The sequence below is a fragment of the Manis pentadactyla genome, chromosome 4 (assembly GCF_030020395.1).
Source record: "Manis pentadactyla isolate mManPen7 chromosome 4, mManPen7.hap1, whole genome shotgun sequence".
In the NCBI taxonomy this organism is placed as follows: domain Eukaryota; kingdom Metazoa; phylum Chordata; class Mammalia; order Pholidota; family Manidae; genus Manis; species Manis pentadactyla.
In genome coordinates, this window is record NC_080022.1 from 188,831,468 (window position 1) to 188,847,413 (window position 15,946).

At 52.8% G+C, this 15,946-nt stretch overlaps 1 protein-coding gene across 5 annotated transcripts in view; it reads left to right on the top strand.

The window, feature by feature from the left end:
• Window positions 1–15,946, top strand: part of RPTOR (regulatory associated protein of MTOR complex 1) — a 338,209-nt gene that overhangs the window by 190,978 nt on the left and 131,285 nt on the right. For all 5 annotated transcript variants that reach the window (XR_005029883.2, XM_036910527.2, XM_057501786.1 and 2 more), the window contains one exon: window positions 4,117–4,176. Coding sequence is in view for 4 of the 5 variants with exons in the window: in XM_036910527.2 (XP_036766422.2) it covers window positions 4,117–4,176 (60 nt within the window). In the remaining variant the exon portion in view is untranslated. The remainder of the gene's footprint in view (window positions 1–4,116; window positions 4,177–15,946) is intronic.

Consider the following 15,946-nt stretch of genomic DNA (forward strand, 5'->3'; position numbering starts at 1 on the left):
GGCTGTGTAAGATGTGTGCACTTGATCACATGTAATTTTACATCAAAAGACAAAAACAATAAATATTGAGATCCAGGTATGTGTGCTGAAGAGTCTAAAGGGACACGTACCATATCTTCAAATGCAACAAAAGGAGATGATTAATGGATGAAAAGGCAGATGTAATGAAGCAGATGTAGGCAAATGATAATGGTGGAGCCTAGGTCGGGGGATACATGTTTTTACTAAAATTTTTTCGACTCTATTGAATGTTTGAAATGTCAGGGAAAAAAAGTTGTAGCATATAAGGCACAATTCTGTTCTGGACAGGAAACAACCTAACAAACCTAAGTGTAGGTACTAACCCAGTACGCATGCACCGCGCCCAGTCTATAGGGTGGGAGTTGTACGTATGCATGTGCCGCACACAGTCCGGAGGGTGGGAGTTGTACGTACGCAAGCGCCACGCGCAGTCTGGCGGTAGCTGGGACAGACTTCACTTTCCCTGACACATCTTACTGTTTGTATTTTAGAGTGACTGTGATTTCCCTTTATCCTATAACAAAGTAAACCAAAATTCAATTTTCTGTAAAAGGTAAATGTGAAAATGTCAGGATTTTGGGTTATTTTCCCTTGTAATTTTCTGTACTTTTAGTTTTTTATGGTTAGTACCTTTTTTTCAATTAGAAAAATTAACATATTTCCATTCTCAAAAACAATGGCATCCAGCAGTTGCATGATGCTTTACAAGGTTACAGAGCCAAGTATCTTTTTTAACATTAATTTGTTATTCATAAAAATCTTGAAACCACTTATTTTCAAGAGTGACAGGAAAAGAGAATATATGTGAATATTAGAATCCATCAACACTGCCAAGTCACTCTTATACCATATTCACTTGTGGCCATGCAGTTACTGAGTATCAAAACTGTTAGGCGCCGTCCCAAGCACTGGGGATGTGATGAGCAGAACAGAGAAGGCCTTGTACTCCTTGTTTGTACTCACCTCCTGTGACGGAGACAGATAATAGCCTAATACACAATAAAGCAGGGAGTAGGAGACACCGTCATGGGGCCATGGGGAACGGAGGCGCTGTTTACCTTCGGCTGCTCAGACACTGTAGAAATTTCAGTCCAGCAAGGAGTAAACCGCAACAGCTACGGGGCAAGGGTGGTGCAGACAGCGGGAGCGGCGGGTGCAGAGGCCCTCTGGTGGGTCTGTGCTCAGTATGTCGGAGGAACAGGAAACGAGTCAGGGTGGGCAGGGGGCAGCGGGAGGAAATGAAGGGCGCAGTGGCAGGAGCCTGCCCTGCAGGGTCTCCGGGGGCCTGGGTAAGGGCTTTGCACTTCATTCTGAGTGGCAGGGAGCCTCCAGAGGGTTTCGAGCAGATGGAATGACCAACTTCAACATTTCCTCTTAAAAGGCTTGCTCTGGGTAGAGAATGGGCTGGGAGTGGGTAAGGGGGGCAGGAAGGAGTAGAAACAGAGAGACTCTTCTGGAAAATGTGGGAGACGCTGGTGCTTGGCCTGGGGCTGTGCCTCTTGAGGGGGATGATTCTGCCCCCAGGGGCATTGCACAGCCCATGTAGGGAGAGGTTTTGTGTTGTCACAGCTGCTGGCTTTGTGTGGGTCGAGGCTAAGATGCTGCCTCCCTTGCTGAAGAATGACCCAGCCGGTGCCCTAGTGCCTGGGGGCTGCGGGCAGGAGGTGGGCGTGGCCAGGGCTGAGTAACTGACTTAAGGCGGACAGGAGCCCCTGACTGTGCGGATGTGAGTGGAGTAAGAAAGGCCCAAACCTGTTTATGCGCCCCATCCCCCATGCCACCTAGTAAGCGCTCAGTAAAGCGCCCACTGTTGTGGTTATTGTTACAATTATTAATATCCAGTTTGGGGCTCTTGGGAGCCGTCCGCATCACCTGTGACTGTGCCGCTCCTGGGGTTCGCTCTCATCCATTCCTAGGACGCTCTCTTGAGGGGAAGGAACAGATCGTGCGGCACACGAAGCTGGTCGTTAACCATCCTGGGACGTGCAAAGGGAACTGATTTATTGTCCGACGTGAGCCTCGGTTATCAGTGACTCATCTGTCTGCTGCTTTTACGCAGATAGCCACACCATGGATCTTCTGATGCGTGATGTCTCTATTTTTAGTTTCCTATTTAATGGAACTTTATAATTCAGCAGATTTATAAAAATGCTTATTTTCCATCCAATCATTAAGCTATTTTTAATTTTAAAGACTGCTAATTCCAAAGTCTGGCCAACTATGAATCTAGTTTTATTAACTGTGTTTTCTCTTGATTTTAGACAGTGAACTCCAATGTGGATGTGACACCAAGGAATGTGGGTTCTGTTATCTTCCTGTCGGGAGGGTCTTGCTCTGTCCTTGCAGGCAGGTTCGGTGATCTTGTGGTCACTGGTGGAAGGACTGGCCTCCCTTGGCTTTGCTCCGAGTGCCGGGTGTGGCTCTCAATCCCAGAGCTGGTTGAAGGCACCCTCTCCAGGGTGCCGGTGGGAGCCCTTGGTGTTGACGAGCCCTTCTGATTCGGTGGGCTGGCTCTCCCTGTCTGCGTGCACACTGGCAGGTGCTGAAATCCCCGGGAGAGCATTTCAGCTCACAGAGCTGGGCTCCCTCCTCGCTGAGACTCCAGGCGCCTTGAGTGCTCAGCCCCGGCCCCTCGGCCCATGAGCACCGCTGCCAGGTGCTGCGTGTGCTGAGGAGCACCCGTGGGAGAAGCTGGGCAGAGGTGGGCCTTGCCGGAGCTACTCTGCTTCTAAGGGTGGTGTCCCTCTGTTCCTGCCTGTGTGTGGTTGCTCCTTGCTGTGCTCAGATGGTTGCTGTTTATGTTTTGTCCAGAGCTGCTTATTGTTATTGGCAAAAGGATTAGTCGGTACAAATTATTCTGCCATTACTGGAACCCCGATGTCCCGGTCAATAAGTACATTACAGATGAAATGACAAACAACAAAGCAGCATGGTCTGCAAAGGACTTGGAATTAGACTGAAAATGCGCTTCCTGCAGATCACCTCACCCCCTGGGTCCTGCCAATCCTGGAACCGCTGGGGCTGCGTGTGCATGGCTGCAGCGCAGGGTGGCAGTGGTCTGGGCCACACTGTCTGAAGGTGGAGGAACGGAAGGGTTTGCTTGGAATGTCACTGAGCAGCTGGCAGAGGTCTGGGCGCTGGGGCTGTGGACGGGGAGGGGCTGCCTCCTGGGGTCAGGGTGGAAGCCTGGCCGGGTGTGGTGCCACCATCTGGCATTCCGGGGCTGCCTCCCAGTCGCCGTTTGCCCACCAGTGCCATCTCCACAGCCATGCCTGCATCCTGGTTCTTCCTCGCTCTTCCCGTGTGGCCACCATACACTCGTCTCCCTGAATGAGGCCTGGTTGTCCGTGGGCTTGTCCCCTCCCTTGGGCCCACCATCTTCCTCTACTTATCCTGTCAACTAGTGGTGCATTTAATGCATTTGGTAGGTGTGAGTCCCTGCAGTGTGCCTGCCCATTTTCTTAGAGGGCGTTATTCTTAATTTGTAAAGCAGGTGAGTTAAGCGTTTGACATTTCTCGCACTGTATGTATGCCCTGGTGCCAGGTACCCTCTGTTACTATTGGTTCTGTCCCGAGTGCCAGTGGCCCTGACAGGAAGGTGGACAGTGTCCTGCCTCCCGCTTGTGCACGCAGCAGGAGGGGCCCCGCCAGCGGCCCGGCTCTGCAGGAGCACCTGCCTGCGAGCGTCAGGTCCCTTGGCTCTGACCACACGCCTTCATGATATTTGAAACGATGTGACTGACTCGCTTGTCTTTGTCCTCCCCGGTTTCATTTCTGTGCCCGGAGGTCGTTCACAGGCGCTCAGTCCTCACCGCTCTCCCATGCGTACTTTCCTAAGAAGGAAAAAAGACAGAAAAGGCCGGTGTGCCCGGGACCTGGGTGGGAGCTTCCTTCCGGGCCGCGCCCCATGCCCCCCCAGGGACCCTGCCCCCCGCCGCTGCGGCTGGCCTGCTCGCGCCCAGGCCCGAAGGGGGTCCTCATCGGCGAGTGGGCCTCCGCCTCAGCCGCCCCACTGCACCTCCCCGCTATCTGCGGCGCTGCCGCCTCCCCTGTGGCGTGCCCGCCCGTGTGATCACTGTCTCTCTCTCCCCGCAGGTTTTGCATGCAGAAATGCGTTAGTCTGGTGCCTGGAGTCACACTGGATTTGATAGAAAAGTAAGTAAGAGCCTGGGCTTTGGGGCCTCCGGGCCTTGGGGCCTCCTCTTCTCCCTCTGGCTCCGGGGGCACGTCCTTTGCCGAGGGGAGGCTCCCCTTCAGGTGGGCGCGCCTTTCTTCTCCGGTTAAGGCTGCGGCTGTGACAGTCACACCAGGGCTTGCATAAGACATAGCTAATTTGGGGGCCACATTAAAGAAGGAGCAAAAACGCTGAATCCTTTGAACATGTAAACGTGCTCGCGCACTCGGCTAAGGCGAGAACGGATTGCTGCTCATTCAGACCGTCTCACGCCCTGCCTGCCGGTGCCAGAACGTGGGCCGCTGTCCGCGTGTTGCCTTCGGTTTCCCTCTACTGTTCTGCACCTTCCCGTCCCCAAGCCCAGTTCCATGTCCCGTCATGGAGCAGGTGAAGAGGTCCGCTTAGGAGGCGCCCTCCCTGGGGCCACGAGTCACACGGGCCCTCCTCGGCCTTCCAGGCTGGTGAGCCAGCTCGTCTGCCGCCTGCCGGGAGCTTCTGGGCCCGAGACCCCTCTTGTGGCTCTGCCTTCTCTGTCTGGTCCTCCGGGTGCTCATCCGGTTCATGTGGGAGGCGCTCCTTGCACCCTCCGCTCTGAGCATGTTTCTTCTGGAATTAACATACAAGCCCATCGTTTTCTAAGTCGGACAGGCAACATCGTGATTCAAACAACCAGGGCTGAGGTTAATTAAATTAGTCAGGAAACACAGACCGTCCTCTAGGTCTCTCTCCTAGAAAGCTACTGCCTGTGTATCCGGAACAGTATTCTAGAATATCATGTCAGAAGGCCCGCCAGTAAGGTCGTGGTGGAATCGATCAAGGCCCCTTCCCACCCACGGGGGTTCCCAATGAGGGGTTGTTCATTCTCAGGCAAATAAAGAGAATGCGGTAGCTTCACTCGTGCTGATGCAGAATGGCCTGTCAGACATGGTGTTCTGGGAAGAAAGCAAATGGAAGTCAGTCCGCGCAGCAGGCTTCCGAGAGAATTTTCAGAACAATGCGCAGCTCTGAATGAGCACACACTAAAAACTCATGAAATGATATATTTGTAGTTCACTCTGGGAGGAGCAGCATTAATTGATTCCAATTTTTTCCCATCTTTAAAAAATGTTTATGATAATATAGACATGTATTTTACATGTAGAAATAAATCTAAAAGAAGGAATCAGCAAAGTATGAATGGGACACCTGCCAGCAATCACTGAGTATGGTTTCTCCTTTTATACTTTGTAAATGTCCCAGGAGATCATGTGACTGGTTGGCCACTGTATCTAGTGACTCCAGGTGCTCTTGTTCACAAGGAAGATGGAACATTATGACAAGAAAGAGCCAGCGTAACACTGATCGGTGGCAGCAGGGCACGTAAAAAGCTTGGCAGCCCTGCCACTCGAGGGTTGGTCCTGGTCCTCCTGAAGCCAGCCCCTGGTTGACAGCTGCTGAGGAGCCTTTGTCAGAAAGGCAAGCGCCAGGGCAGGAGTGCGGGGTCGAGGTGTGTCGGCAGGTCAGCGTGCTGGCCAGCCGGAAGCGAGGTAGTGGGAGCCTTGCGGGCCAGCTGAGGACCGGGGTGAAGCTGCACGCAGGGGAGCCGGACTCGAGGCCATCTGCCCTGACAGACCCAGTGGCCGGAGCAGGGGCTGCAGGCCGGAGTCACCGCGGCCTGGAGGGCAGTTCACAGACGCCCAACAGACAGTGTGATCATCAGGGAACACCACATGGAAAAGAATTTTTTTTATGATACAATAGTAGCCCTGTCTGGTCAGCTGATCTGTTTGGTCTGGTTCCTTGATGAGATTTCAGAGCTTTGCAAAGCTGTTTTATTAGAACTCTGTTTAGCAGCTATTGCTGTGTTCTCTCTTCTGGGTCTTATTTCCCCCCATTTCTGAGTTCTGAAGTACTCCATTAGCTATCCGCCTATTGGCATATACATATAATTCCTCAAATAAGCTGTACCCATTAAAATTTCCATAAAGCAGCGTTTCATCGTGGCCAGTCGCTGCTGGCAGTCTTCTCAGACAGTCCTCGGTTTAAAATGTCCTTGATGTCTTCTTTCTGCCTCCCTGTATTTCTGGAGCCCCCTGTGAAGGGGGCAGTCGCTGTTCCTCCCACATCAGGTGGGCGGCATGAAGCCCAACCCCAGCCCACACCTCTGTCTCCACGTGAGACCAGCACCCCAGTTCGTGCTCCTTCCGGGATTCAGCATGGCTGTGGCCACTCCGAGCTGTGCCCCAGACAGTATCACATGCTCAGGGTTCTCCAGAGTAAAAACAGCTTTAAAAATCACATAATTTAAAAATACGCATTCTTTAAATTATTTGGCTGATACAATTTTGCACCCCCTCAGAAGCTCCAGTGCAGTCGCTGGCCTGGGAGGGAACGTGGACGTGGGGTTGGATGGTGTGGCTGGAAGCCCGCCCTCACCACCCCTGCCCCGGGTTTACGGAAGAGCACGGTGTTTGGTTCAGTTCAGTTTCCTGGGTGGCTCTCTCTTGCGGCCGGTCTCTGGGTGTCTCCCTGGTCCTTCCTGTACACAGGCCTCCCTTTACCTGACTCTGGTGTCGGGACAGCCAGCCCCCGTCCTGGCACTTTTCTCAGGCTGAAAGTGAGCATGGCAACTCGACACCCTGAGCACAATGTGCACGCGTGCACACACACACACGCACAGCAGACTGGACTTCATTTAGTTTAAAATGTTCACTCTCTGAAAGACGTTGCAAAGAGAGTGAAAAGACAAGCCACGGACTTGGGGAAATATTTGCAAATTGCACAGCTGACAAAGGACTTGTATCCAGAACGTACAAAGATACCTCAAAACTCCAAACTAAGGGAAAACTACCCAATTTAGAATTGAACAAAGGACATGAAGGAACACTTTACAAGAAGACAGGCGGAAGGGCCTGGGACCAGGCTCCAGAGGGCCAGAGCCGTTGTTTTTCCATGAAATGTGCTCTGTTTCTTGGGAAGAAACCTTTACTCTCATTATTGAAACTGGTTAACAAAGATTGGAAAGTAGAAGTAAACACCCTTACATGTGAGGACTTTGGCGTCTGTAGCATTATTTTCTCAAGCCCGACTTGGAGTTTGCAGCCGCCGGGTCCTCCTCGGGACCACACGGTGTTTCTCTCCCTGCTCGCTGACGTCCTCGGCCACTGACTGCACTCGGGCCTCCGAGGGGTATGCGGATCTGCGTCTCCTCTGCTCTGCACCCTCTCCCTTGCCTGGTGATGCCACAAAGTCAGTTAAATCCTGGAAGTGGGTGTGTGCTTTTTAATTTTAATTTTACAATGAAAGCATAATTAACTGTCCCTAACAGCAGGCAGTTTTCAAAATGCATCCTGAGTGGGGATGGGTGTTGGGGAGGGAACGTGGACGTGGGGTCGGGCAGAGTGGCTGAAGCCCCGCTCTCACCCCGAAGCTACTCTCGTGAGACACGCCTCTTTCCCCGGTCTGTCCCCACCCCACAAACACTTTGGCTGTCCTCACACTTTCCCTGGAGCTGCTGTGTGCTCTGTCAGTGTGACCTCACTTTCTGAAGCCGTTAGGTGAGGACTGCACACGGCTGGAAAATCAATATCCAAGTCGAACTGTGCAATTAGAAAGCATGAGTTCTGATTTCAGGTTTGCATTTTAGAAAAGCTTATTGTCGAGATTGATTGGGATGGGCCACCAGTGTCCAGAATGATCCACACTTTTCCCCTCACGGCATCAAGCAAGGCGCTTCCTTTGTGGTTGTGGTGAGGGACAGGGACCGGGAGCTGGTGGCTCTAGAAGCCCCAAGTCCGTTGTGAGCAGCCCCTGCAGGTGTGTTGAGGGTCCGAGTGGCCAGCCTCTGAGTACGGTTCAGCAGGTGTGTTCAGCCGACACAGCCAGCACTTCCCTTGGCCGTACCATGTGGTGCCCTGCCTGGTAACCTGGCCAAGTGGGACTGCATGTGAGTGGTTGAACTATGTTAATGTTTTTATACCAGGACAAACTCCAAACTTCAGAATTTTATACTTTAGAAAAAATCAAGACATAAAGGTCCAGAAAGTACCCGCCACACTGCCTTAGATCTGTTTCTGAGTAAATACGACTTCTTGATTTCTGCGGCTTACATGAGAGATTCCTCCATTTAAAATAAAATGCTATTATGTTTTTTTATTTTTAGATTTTTTTTCCCAGTCATGCTTAGTCTATAAGAAAAAGGAATTTCAGTAAGCAGATTTGGTTTTGTGGTTCCCAAGCCAGGCGGTAATGGAGCCCGTTTGTAATGAATACGATCTTCCCGGCTGCTGTGGTTTCTACATTCATAGAACATTTCTGGGGACAAGTCTCATTATTTTCACTTATTTTACTACCATTTTCTAGAAATTTCTTCTCAAAATATGAAGCTCTCGGTTACAGTGGCTCTGTGGCTCCTGCCTCCCTGTTTGGTGTCCCACCGCGCCCCCCAGGCTGGCTCCTCGCGACGGACCGGCTGCCAAGGCCAGTCTGCCTGGGGCGTCGCCGTGTGACACAGCTCACACTCAGACACTGTACCCCCTCCAGCAGGGAGGACTTAGTTCGCCCTTTTCCCTTCCATCATCTCAGCAACGTATTCATTTTCATCAGCCAGTTTCTAAAATGCTGTGACCTTTGTCCATTCGGAGGCGCCTCCTCTGCACAGCGCCACCCCACTGCTGCTGCCTAGTTTCTAATTCGCCTGAAGACGTGCCGAGTGAGTGCCTGGTCAGGACGGGGTGGTGCTTGTGTGTGCAGGCTTTCTCCATCCAAGGCTGCCCTCCCCCGGTGTGTGAGTCTCAACCATCCTCCCCTGAGGGTAGCCACAGGAGGCCGGGCCTCTAGGAGGGAGTGCAACTTCATCCGCTGTCACAGCTGAAGTCTGCACAGTCCAGACTCACACGTATGCTCGTGTTTTGTTGTGTCGTGTTTTAAGTCAAGTACAAGATGAAATCCTTTCACCAAGATGTGGAAGAGTAGGGGAAATGGGGCCCAGGGGATGGAGAAAGTGAGAACAGGAGCATGGCGGGGCCTGGTGCGAACTGGGGCTGGCAGTTCAGAGGGAGGCCAGGCATGTGAGGGACGCCACTCACCTTCTGGCTGGTTTTGTCATCCATCCGGGCTCCCACACAGGTCCCCACTGCCCTCACCCTGTTGCACTTGCCCTGCTGGTCTTGGTATGGGCGGGACAAGCCTTACCCTGTGCAAAATGCCGGGGCCACTGTGCTTCCAGACAAGGCTTCCCCCAGCTCCTTCCGGGCGGTCTTGTGTCCCGTGTGCCTGTGGGTGACAGGTTTCACCTCCCTGACATGAGCCCAGAGCTCCATGTCTGAAAGAAGACCTTGCAGTCAGCTTCCTTCTTTCTGGTGCTTTGAGCATGAAAGTGCCCCACTTCGGGGTGACAGCTGACACGTGCACAAAAGTCTTTTAAGTTTTGGGGTGGGTTGTCTAATTTTTCAAAACTTTCCTAAAGCACAGCAGTCAGAAGTGAACTCACTGCCCCTGCTCGCGGGACTGGCTGCTTCCTCTGGGTCAGGACCGTTCCTGGGACTGCATGGGACTTGGAGGGTTTCTGCTGCCCCAGTCAGACTCTGCAGGAGGGCATCCCTCCTCAGAAGCCCTGTCCTACTCAAAGACTTTCTTGGGGCCCCGAAGCAGCACCCCGCAATTGCTTACCAAGATTCACCTTTGGCTGTGGGACTGAGTGAGGTGGGGGCAGAGGCACCTTCCGCCAGCCTGTCAGTAGCTGCTATTTGGAGAAGGCACAGAATATTTCACAACACGTAACTTTTTTAATAGTTTGAGAGATTTTAATAACACAGTTGCACGATGTGGACAAAGCTGGTGGAGTGGTTGCTGGGTGAGATCTTAGAGAGCCCAGCAGCTGGCCGGGTGATAGTCCCACGCGTCCCCACCTACTGTGACTGGCTCCGCTCTCTGAGAGGAGTGCGGCTGTGGGCCCCTTGAAGCGTGTCTGCGGTAAAGCTGACGGGGCACCCATCCCCCTCTGTGTGGGCATTCACTCCCTGGGGGCGGCTGTGTGGCTGTCTCTCCCCCGCCCTCCTGTGCAGGACGCCTGGCCTCGCCGGCAGAGCTGGGAGACGCTTCCGCGGGCATCTGGTGCAGCTCTCTGGGTGCATTGATTAAAGGCCAGGCTCATGGCTGGGATAATTGGCTGTCGGTTACCATCACGGGACCCCGCAGAAGGGACTTTGTGCTCGGCCCCTGGGCCCAGGTTCTCTAATTCTTAGCAGTTCTGTATTCCGAACCAAACCCAAACCCTGGGTCTCTGTGGGGGACGAAGAACACTCGCCACCAGAAAGCACCTGCACGGGTGTGACGGGCCACCTGCAGCTGTGAGCTGTGCGGGGCCTTGGTAGGAGCGCCTGCAGATGCGTGAGCTGAGCTCAGCTGGCGGGGCCCTGTGGTCGATCTCCGCCGGCCTTGTCAGAGTCCCGGACACTTGGTTTGTGTAGCTTCACTCTCATTTCAGCTCACCACATGGGAATTCCTACCCTGCGGAGGCCCTGTCACCTCTCAGGGTGAAAGCGACTCCGCCACTAGGCCCACCACGTAACGAGAGTGACAAGTCATGATTCAGAGCTGAAGCAGGGAGAGTGCAGGCCTGTGTGGTTGGGTTCCATTTCCTTCAAGTTCAATGACCTGCACAAGGTCAGAGTGCTATGCGTCTCGTCCTCTGCCTGCTTCCCTCCCAGGCCCCAGCTCGGTGTAAAGGGTTGGCCCGACACAGACCTGTAAGTGCAGTGCTGAGCCGGCCTGCGGAGCCCGGGCAGCACTGGGCGTGCATGCACCAGAAGGGGAGGCGCCCGTCTGCGCCCCACACCGTCTCCTGCTCCTCAAAGCTGCGCTTCCGCCATGCGCAGCTCAGTGTGTGCCCAGGCCTCCAGGGCCAGTGCCCCATCAGGACGGAGCTCGCTGTTCGTGTCAGCATCTGCTGATGAGGAAGTCCTGCCCTCAGGACCAGGAGCTGTGGGTGTGCCAAGCTTCACTTCTGTGACCCGCCTTTTCAAACGTGAAGCTCAGGGCCAGCCACTCCCCTCGCTGCCACTAGACAGTGAGAAATCCAGCCTGGATCCCGTCATCATCCTCTTTACCCTCACGAGGGAGTGAGAAGTCCCACACTTCAGACCTGCTGCATGCTTATTCTGTATTAATGTGGTTTGTTTCAAGCAGCTGCCTCTTCGCAACTGCTCAGCGTGAGGCTCCCCAGGAGAGTGGGTACTGACCCCTCCCCAGCTTCTGCTCCCTTTGTCAGAGGTGCGAGACGTGTTGTTGAGTCTCAACACAAGACCAGAGAGAAGCTACGGGTGGTGTGTGTGTGTATGTGTGTGTGTATTATAATTATTTCGCAGTCTTTAAAGCTAAGGGAGGAATTTGTTTTCTAATTAAGCTGCTGTGTCTGGAAGTAAATTACAGTGAACCTTCCTTGAGCGCCCCCCGACTTCTAATTATCCAAGCCAACCCAGCCGCCTGCTGAATAAGCATGTTGCCGCTGCAGTACATAGTTATATTCTGAATCCTTTGGGAGAGTGCTAATAAGATCCATGCTTGGAAATTAAGGGACATTTTTCAGCCCTGGAACAAAGCAATGAAACACTTAAACAGAGCTGGAGATACGGGGTCTCAGCGAGCCCCAGGGAGTCGGGAAGACAGGGAACCTACCCCACGGGGCCACCAGTTAGTAATCCAATCACTGGAGGCAAAAAGCGTGCCAAAAAATTATTCCCAATTAACATCCATTGTGTAAACAGCATATTTTAAGTAGCTAACAACACTGTGTCTTGAATAAAATAGTCGCTGTGTTGTGCTTTCTCAGAAGAGCGGCTGAGCCCCCGCTTCACCCAGGAGCAGCAGGCCAACGCTGAAGACTGCATGTGGAGTTCGGTTCAGGTTTGAAGCCCTGAGCACTTGTTAAGCTAGCGGTGGTCTCCAGCCATAGGACCCCGTGTGAGTCCTGGGACGTGGAGGAGTGTGCAGGGAGCCTGCTGGTGCTGGGCAGTACAGGGCCGGCAGGCGGCTGCAGGAGGAAGGTGCGCTGCATTGAGCGCCTGTTCGGGGCCAGGCCCGGGGTGAGGGCTTGACAGGGACTCTAGTCCTCGCTGGAGCCCTTCAGAGGCAGGTGTGTCATTGCCTCCATTCTGAAGTGGGCAGGCTGGTAGTCTGCCGAGTGTCTTGCCGCAGGGCTGGGCTGGGCAGGGCTTGGGCAGAGCCCCTGCACCCAGCCAGGCCGCCTGCCCTCAGCGTGCACTGCAGGAGACGGAAGCAGCAGCCCCGAGGGCCAGCTTGGCGGAGAGTCTGCAGGGGCAGGCGGCGGCGAGTGCTTTGGGCTCCACAGCCGGGACTAAGATCTACTCTGCTGTCAAGCTGGAGTCGTGCACGTGTATCATGCTCGATAGGAAAGCCACCAAAAGGCGCCAGTCTTCATTCACAAAGTACCTTTCTTTCCAACATAAATATATTGTATTAGCTGGTTGCAGGTGAAAAATCAGTAATTCATTAATGCCTGCCAGTCACTGATGAGTCGTAATTGACTGGAAGCTCATTCAGAGACGAAGTGGGGAAAACAAAAGCCCGGGAAACTGTGCAGGGGAGGACTGCAGGTAAGCGCCAGGAGCGGGCAGCGCGACGGAGCAGGAGAGCTGCCCTCTTGCGCCCACCCTGGGGCAGGTGGCTCGGCCTCTTCTGCTTCAGCCCCTCGAGCTCAGAAGGGAGGATGAGGGGCGTGGAGCCCTGTGTTTTGGACACACACCCTGCCCGGCCTCCCTGGTTGGTCTGGTCACCAGCGTGCAGGAGGCCAGCACTGAGAGGCTCTGTGGACAAGCCACCGGGGAGAGCATGGGGGCCTTCAGAGGCCTCCATGGGCGCCTACACGCAGCGTGGGAGCACCCACTTCCTTCTGTGTGGGGCCTGAGCCCCGGCCTTTGCCAGCACACAAAGGCCTTCCCCTCTACGTTTGCCCATTGCAGCCCTGATCTTATCTCACACCCAGTGCCCCTGGTACCCTCTTGGGGTCCTAAAGAAACCACGAGCCTGTAAGGCTCCCAGCTCCACCCAGACCCAGGGCTGCAGATGGCTTGGCAGGCAGCTTTCTTTGTGGAAGATGGGCATCAAGGGTAGGGGAGGCTGTGTGAGACTCGGCGCCAGCCTGGGCACCCAGACTGGCCTTCCTGGTGGCGCTCATCCCCCGAGGGCTGCCCAGTGCCGCTGGGATTCTCATCCTGGCCACCCAGCCCACCCCAAGCCAATGCCTCTGCTCACTTCTGTGCATCTTTAAGTGGGCACAAGTCAGTAGGTAAATGAGATGCCAACTTCAAAAAGGCAACCTCTTAAAAAGCAGGGAGGTAATGTAGCAAAATTTAGTAGCACAGCAACAAATGGTTCTCCTCCAACTCTTATTGGGTCAGTGCAGAAAACATGACATTTTGAAAATAAAGTGACATATACAGGGTTTTTTTTTATATGGTATCATTTATCCAAAAGTGACCCCCAAAACCAAGGCTTTTGGGGTCACCTTTGCTCCATTTTTTCAACATTGGGGTATGATTTCCATACCCATTTTAAGGGTGCAGTTCAGTGGTGTTTAATGAAACTACCAATTTATGCAGCTATCATCATATTCCAGTTTTGAAACATTTCCGTCTTCGGATCCTTTGTGCCCATTGATGGCCAGTCCCATTCCCACCCCCAGCCCCAGACAAACATAAATCTGCTTTCTTTTCCTATAGATTTGTCTTTCCTGGGCATTTCATATAAACAGAATCATGCAACGCGGTCTTTTTTGTGTCTGGCTTTTTTTTTTAACTTAGCACATGTTTTCAGGGTTCATTAATGTTGTAGCATGTGTCCGTGTTTTGTTCCTTTCATTGTGGAGTGGTGGTCCATTTTACTTAGCAGTTCATCCTTACGATCTGTCATCACTCACTGGCTGTTAAGAGCAGCGTTGCTGTGAATACTTATGTACAAGCCTTTGTGTGGACATCTATTTTCATTTCTCTTGAGCAGATATCTAGGACTGGAATTGCTGGGTCAGATGGTAGATTTATGTTTGACTTGTAAGGAACTGCCGAATTACCTTCCACAGTGTCTGTATCAATCTGAATTCCCATCAGCCATGCTCGAGAGTGGGGGGGTCTCCCCGTTGGTCATGTTTGCCTCTTTGACGGTAGCCATTCTTGTGGGTGTGAAGCGGTCTCGTTGTGGTTGTCATTTGCATCTCACCAGTGGCCAGCCATGTGGAGCATCTTCTCGTGTGCTTACTTTCCATCCATACGTCTTTGGTAGTGAAGCATCTGTTTACCCATTCTTTATTTGGGTGGTAAGAGTCTTTTATGTGCTTTAGATGTAAGTTCTTTTCAGATATATAAATTACACATGTTTTCTGTAAGGACACATTTTAAGTTACAAACAAAAATGTGCGACATAAATTGCTCATAAAGTTACCATGTTTGTTATATTAGGAATTCAGTTTATTTGGGCAGTTCCAACATTTCCCATTTAATTTCTTTAAAACTTGTAGGGGTTTTGGTGACAAAACTTTTACTTCCCAAGCCTTACCATGTCGCCGACTGTGTGCCAGCTTACCGTGTGCCAGCTCGCTCCGCTCCTCCATCTCCATGATGGAGTGGCGCCAGGTCGTAGAGGTGAGTGACCGCATCGCACGGCTAACTGACGGCTCACGGCCACACCGGAGGCGGCAGAGCCTGCGGGATTCACACCCAGGTCTGTGTGATTCCACCCCCTCATCTCTGTGCCATGCATAACATGAAATAATCTCCTAATGTTCTGCAAGTTCAGAGGGAGGAAAGGTTAATTTGGTTTGGGGACATATCAAGAAATGTCTTATGAGGGAGGTGGCATGAGTTCTGTGCGTCTGGTCTCCTAGGGCAGGTTAGATGTGGGCAAAATGATGGTGTAGGAGGAGGGACCAGTTGGTCTGGTCAGGGCACTGTGCACATGGGAGGAGGAGGAGCAGCTCACGTCTGTCTAAGGCGCCCCTGCCAGGAAAACCTCAGAGGACAACTGTCCCAGGAGATCAAGAACAGCAAACACAACCCGACTGTATATGGAAGCGGTTGTTTCTGTGGCGTTTTAGCAAATTCACAGGAAGAGGCAGAATGTGCAGCAAGGCCATGCGTAGACCGGCTCAGCCCAAGCTGTAGGATGAGCCTGGCATTTCGGTCTCTTCATGGGCGAGAGAGATGAGGGCCAGCGAAGGAAGTCGGTAACAGGCTCCGCTCAACAGCGGGGGTGTCGACAGCCAAGTCCACCGCCCCTCCACCCGTTCCCCCTTCCTTGGTCCGGACTTCTACAGAGAAGCTCGCTGAGAGGTGCCTCCACACCTTCCAGGAGACACCTGGACGGACAGAGCTGGAAAGAGCAGGGTGCCTCAAAGGGGAGCGCCCCCGGGATTCGTCTGAATTCTGTCCCTTCTCCTCATTTTAGAAGCTCCCTTTCCTGAGTATGAGAGCCCAGAGACCGCTGAGCTTCGAGACTTCTGCTCGGCTGCAGTGACTGCTCTCAGGAAGGGTCTGCCTGAAGACCAACCAGTCTTGACACTAGGAAGTCCAAGGAAAATGAGCTTTTCTCAGGAAAGCCTTCCTCTAAATAAACAATTCCTCTAAATAAAAAATTCTGCCTCTAAATAAAGTTTGGAATCTGCACTATTTAATAAAAATGAATCTGTTTTCAGTGTGTCATAAACATGTCGAATAAGCAAATGGGAACGTGCCCCTGCCCTGTCTTCCATCCCACGTCTTT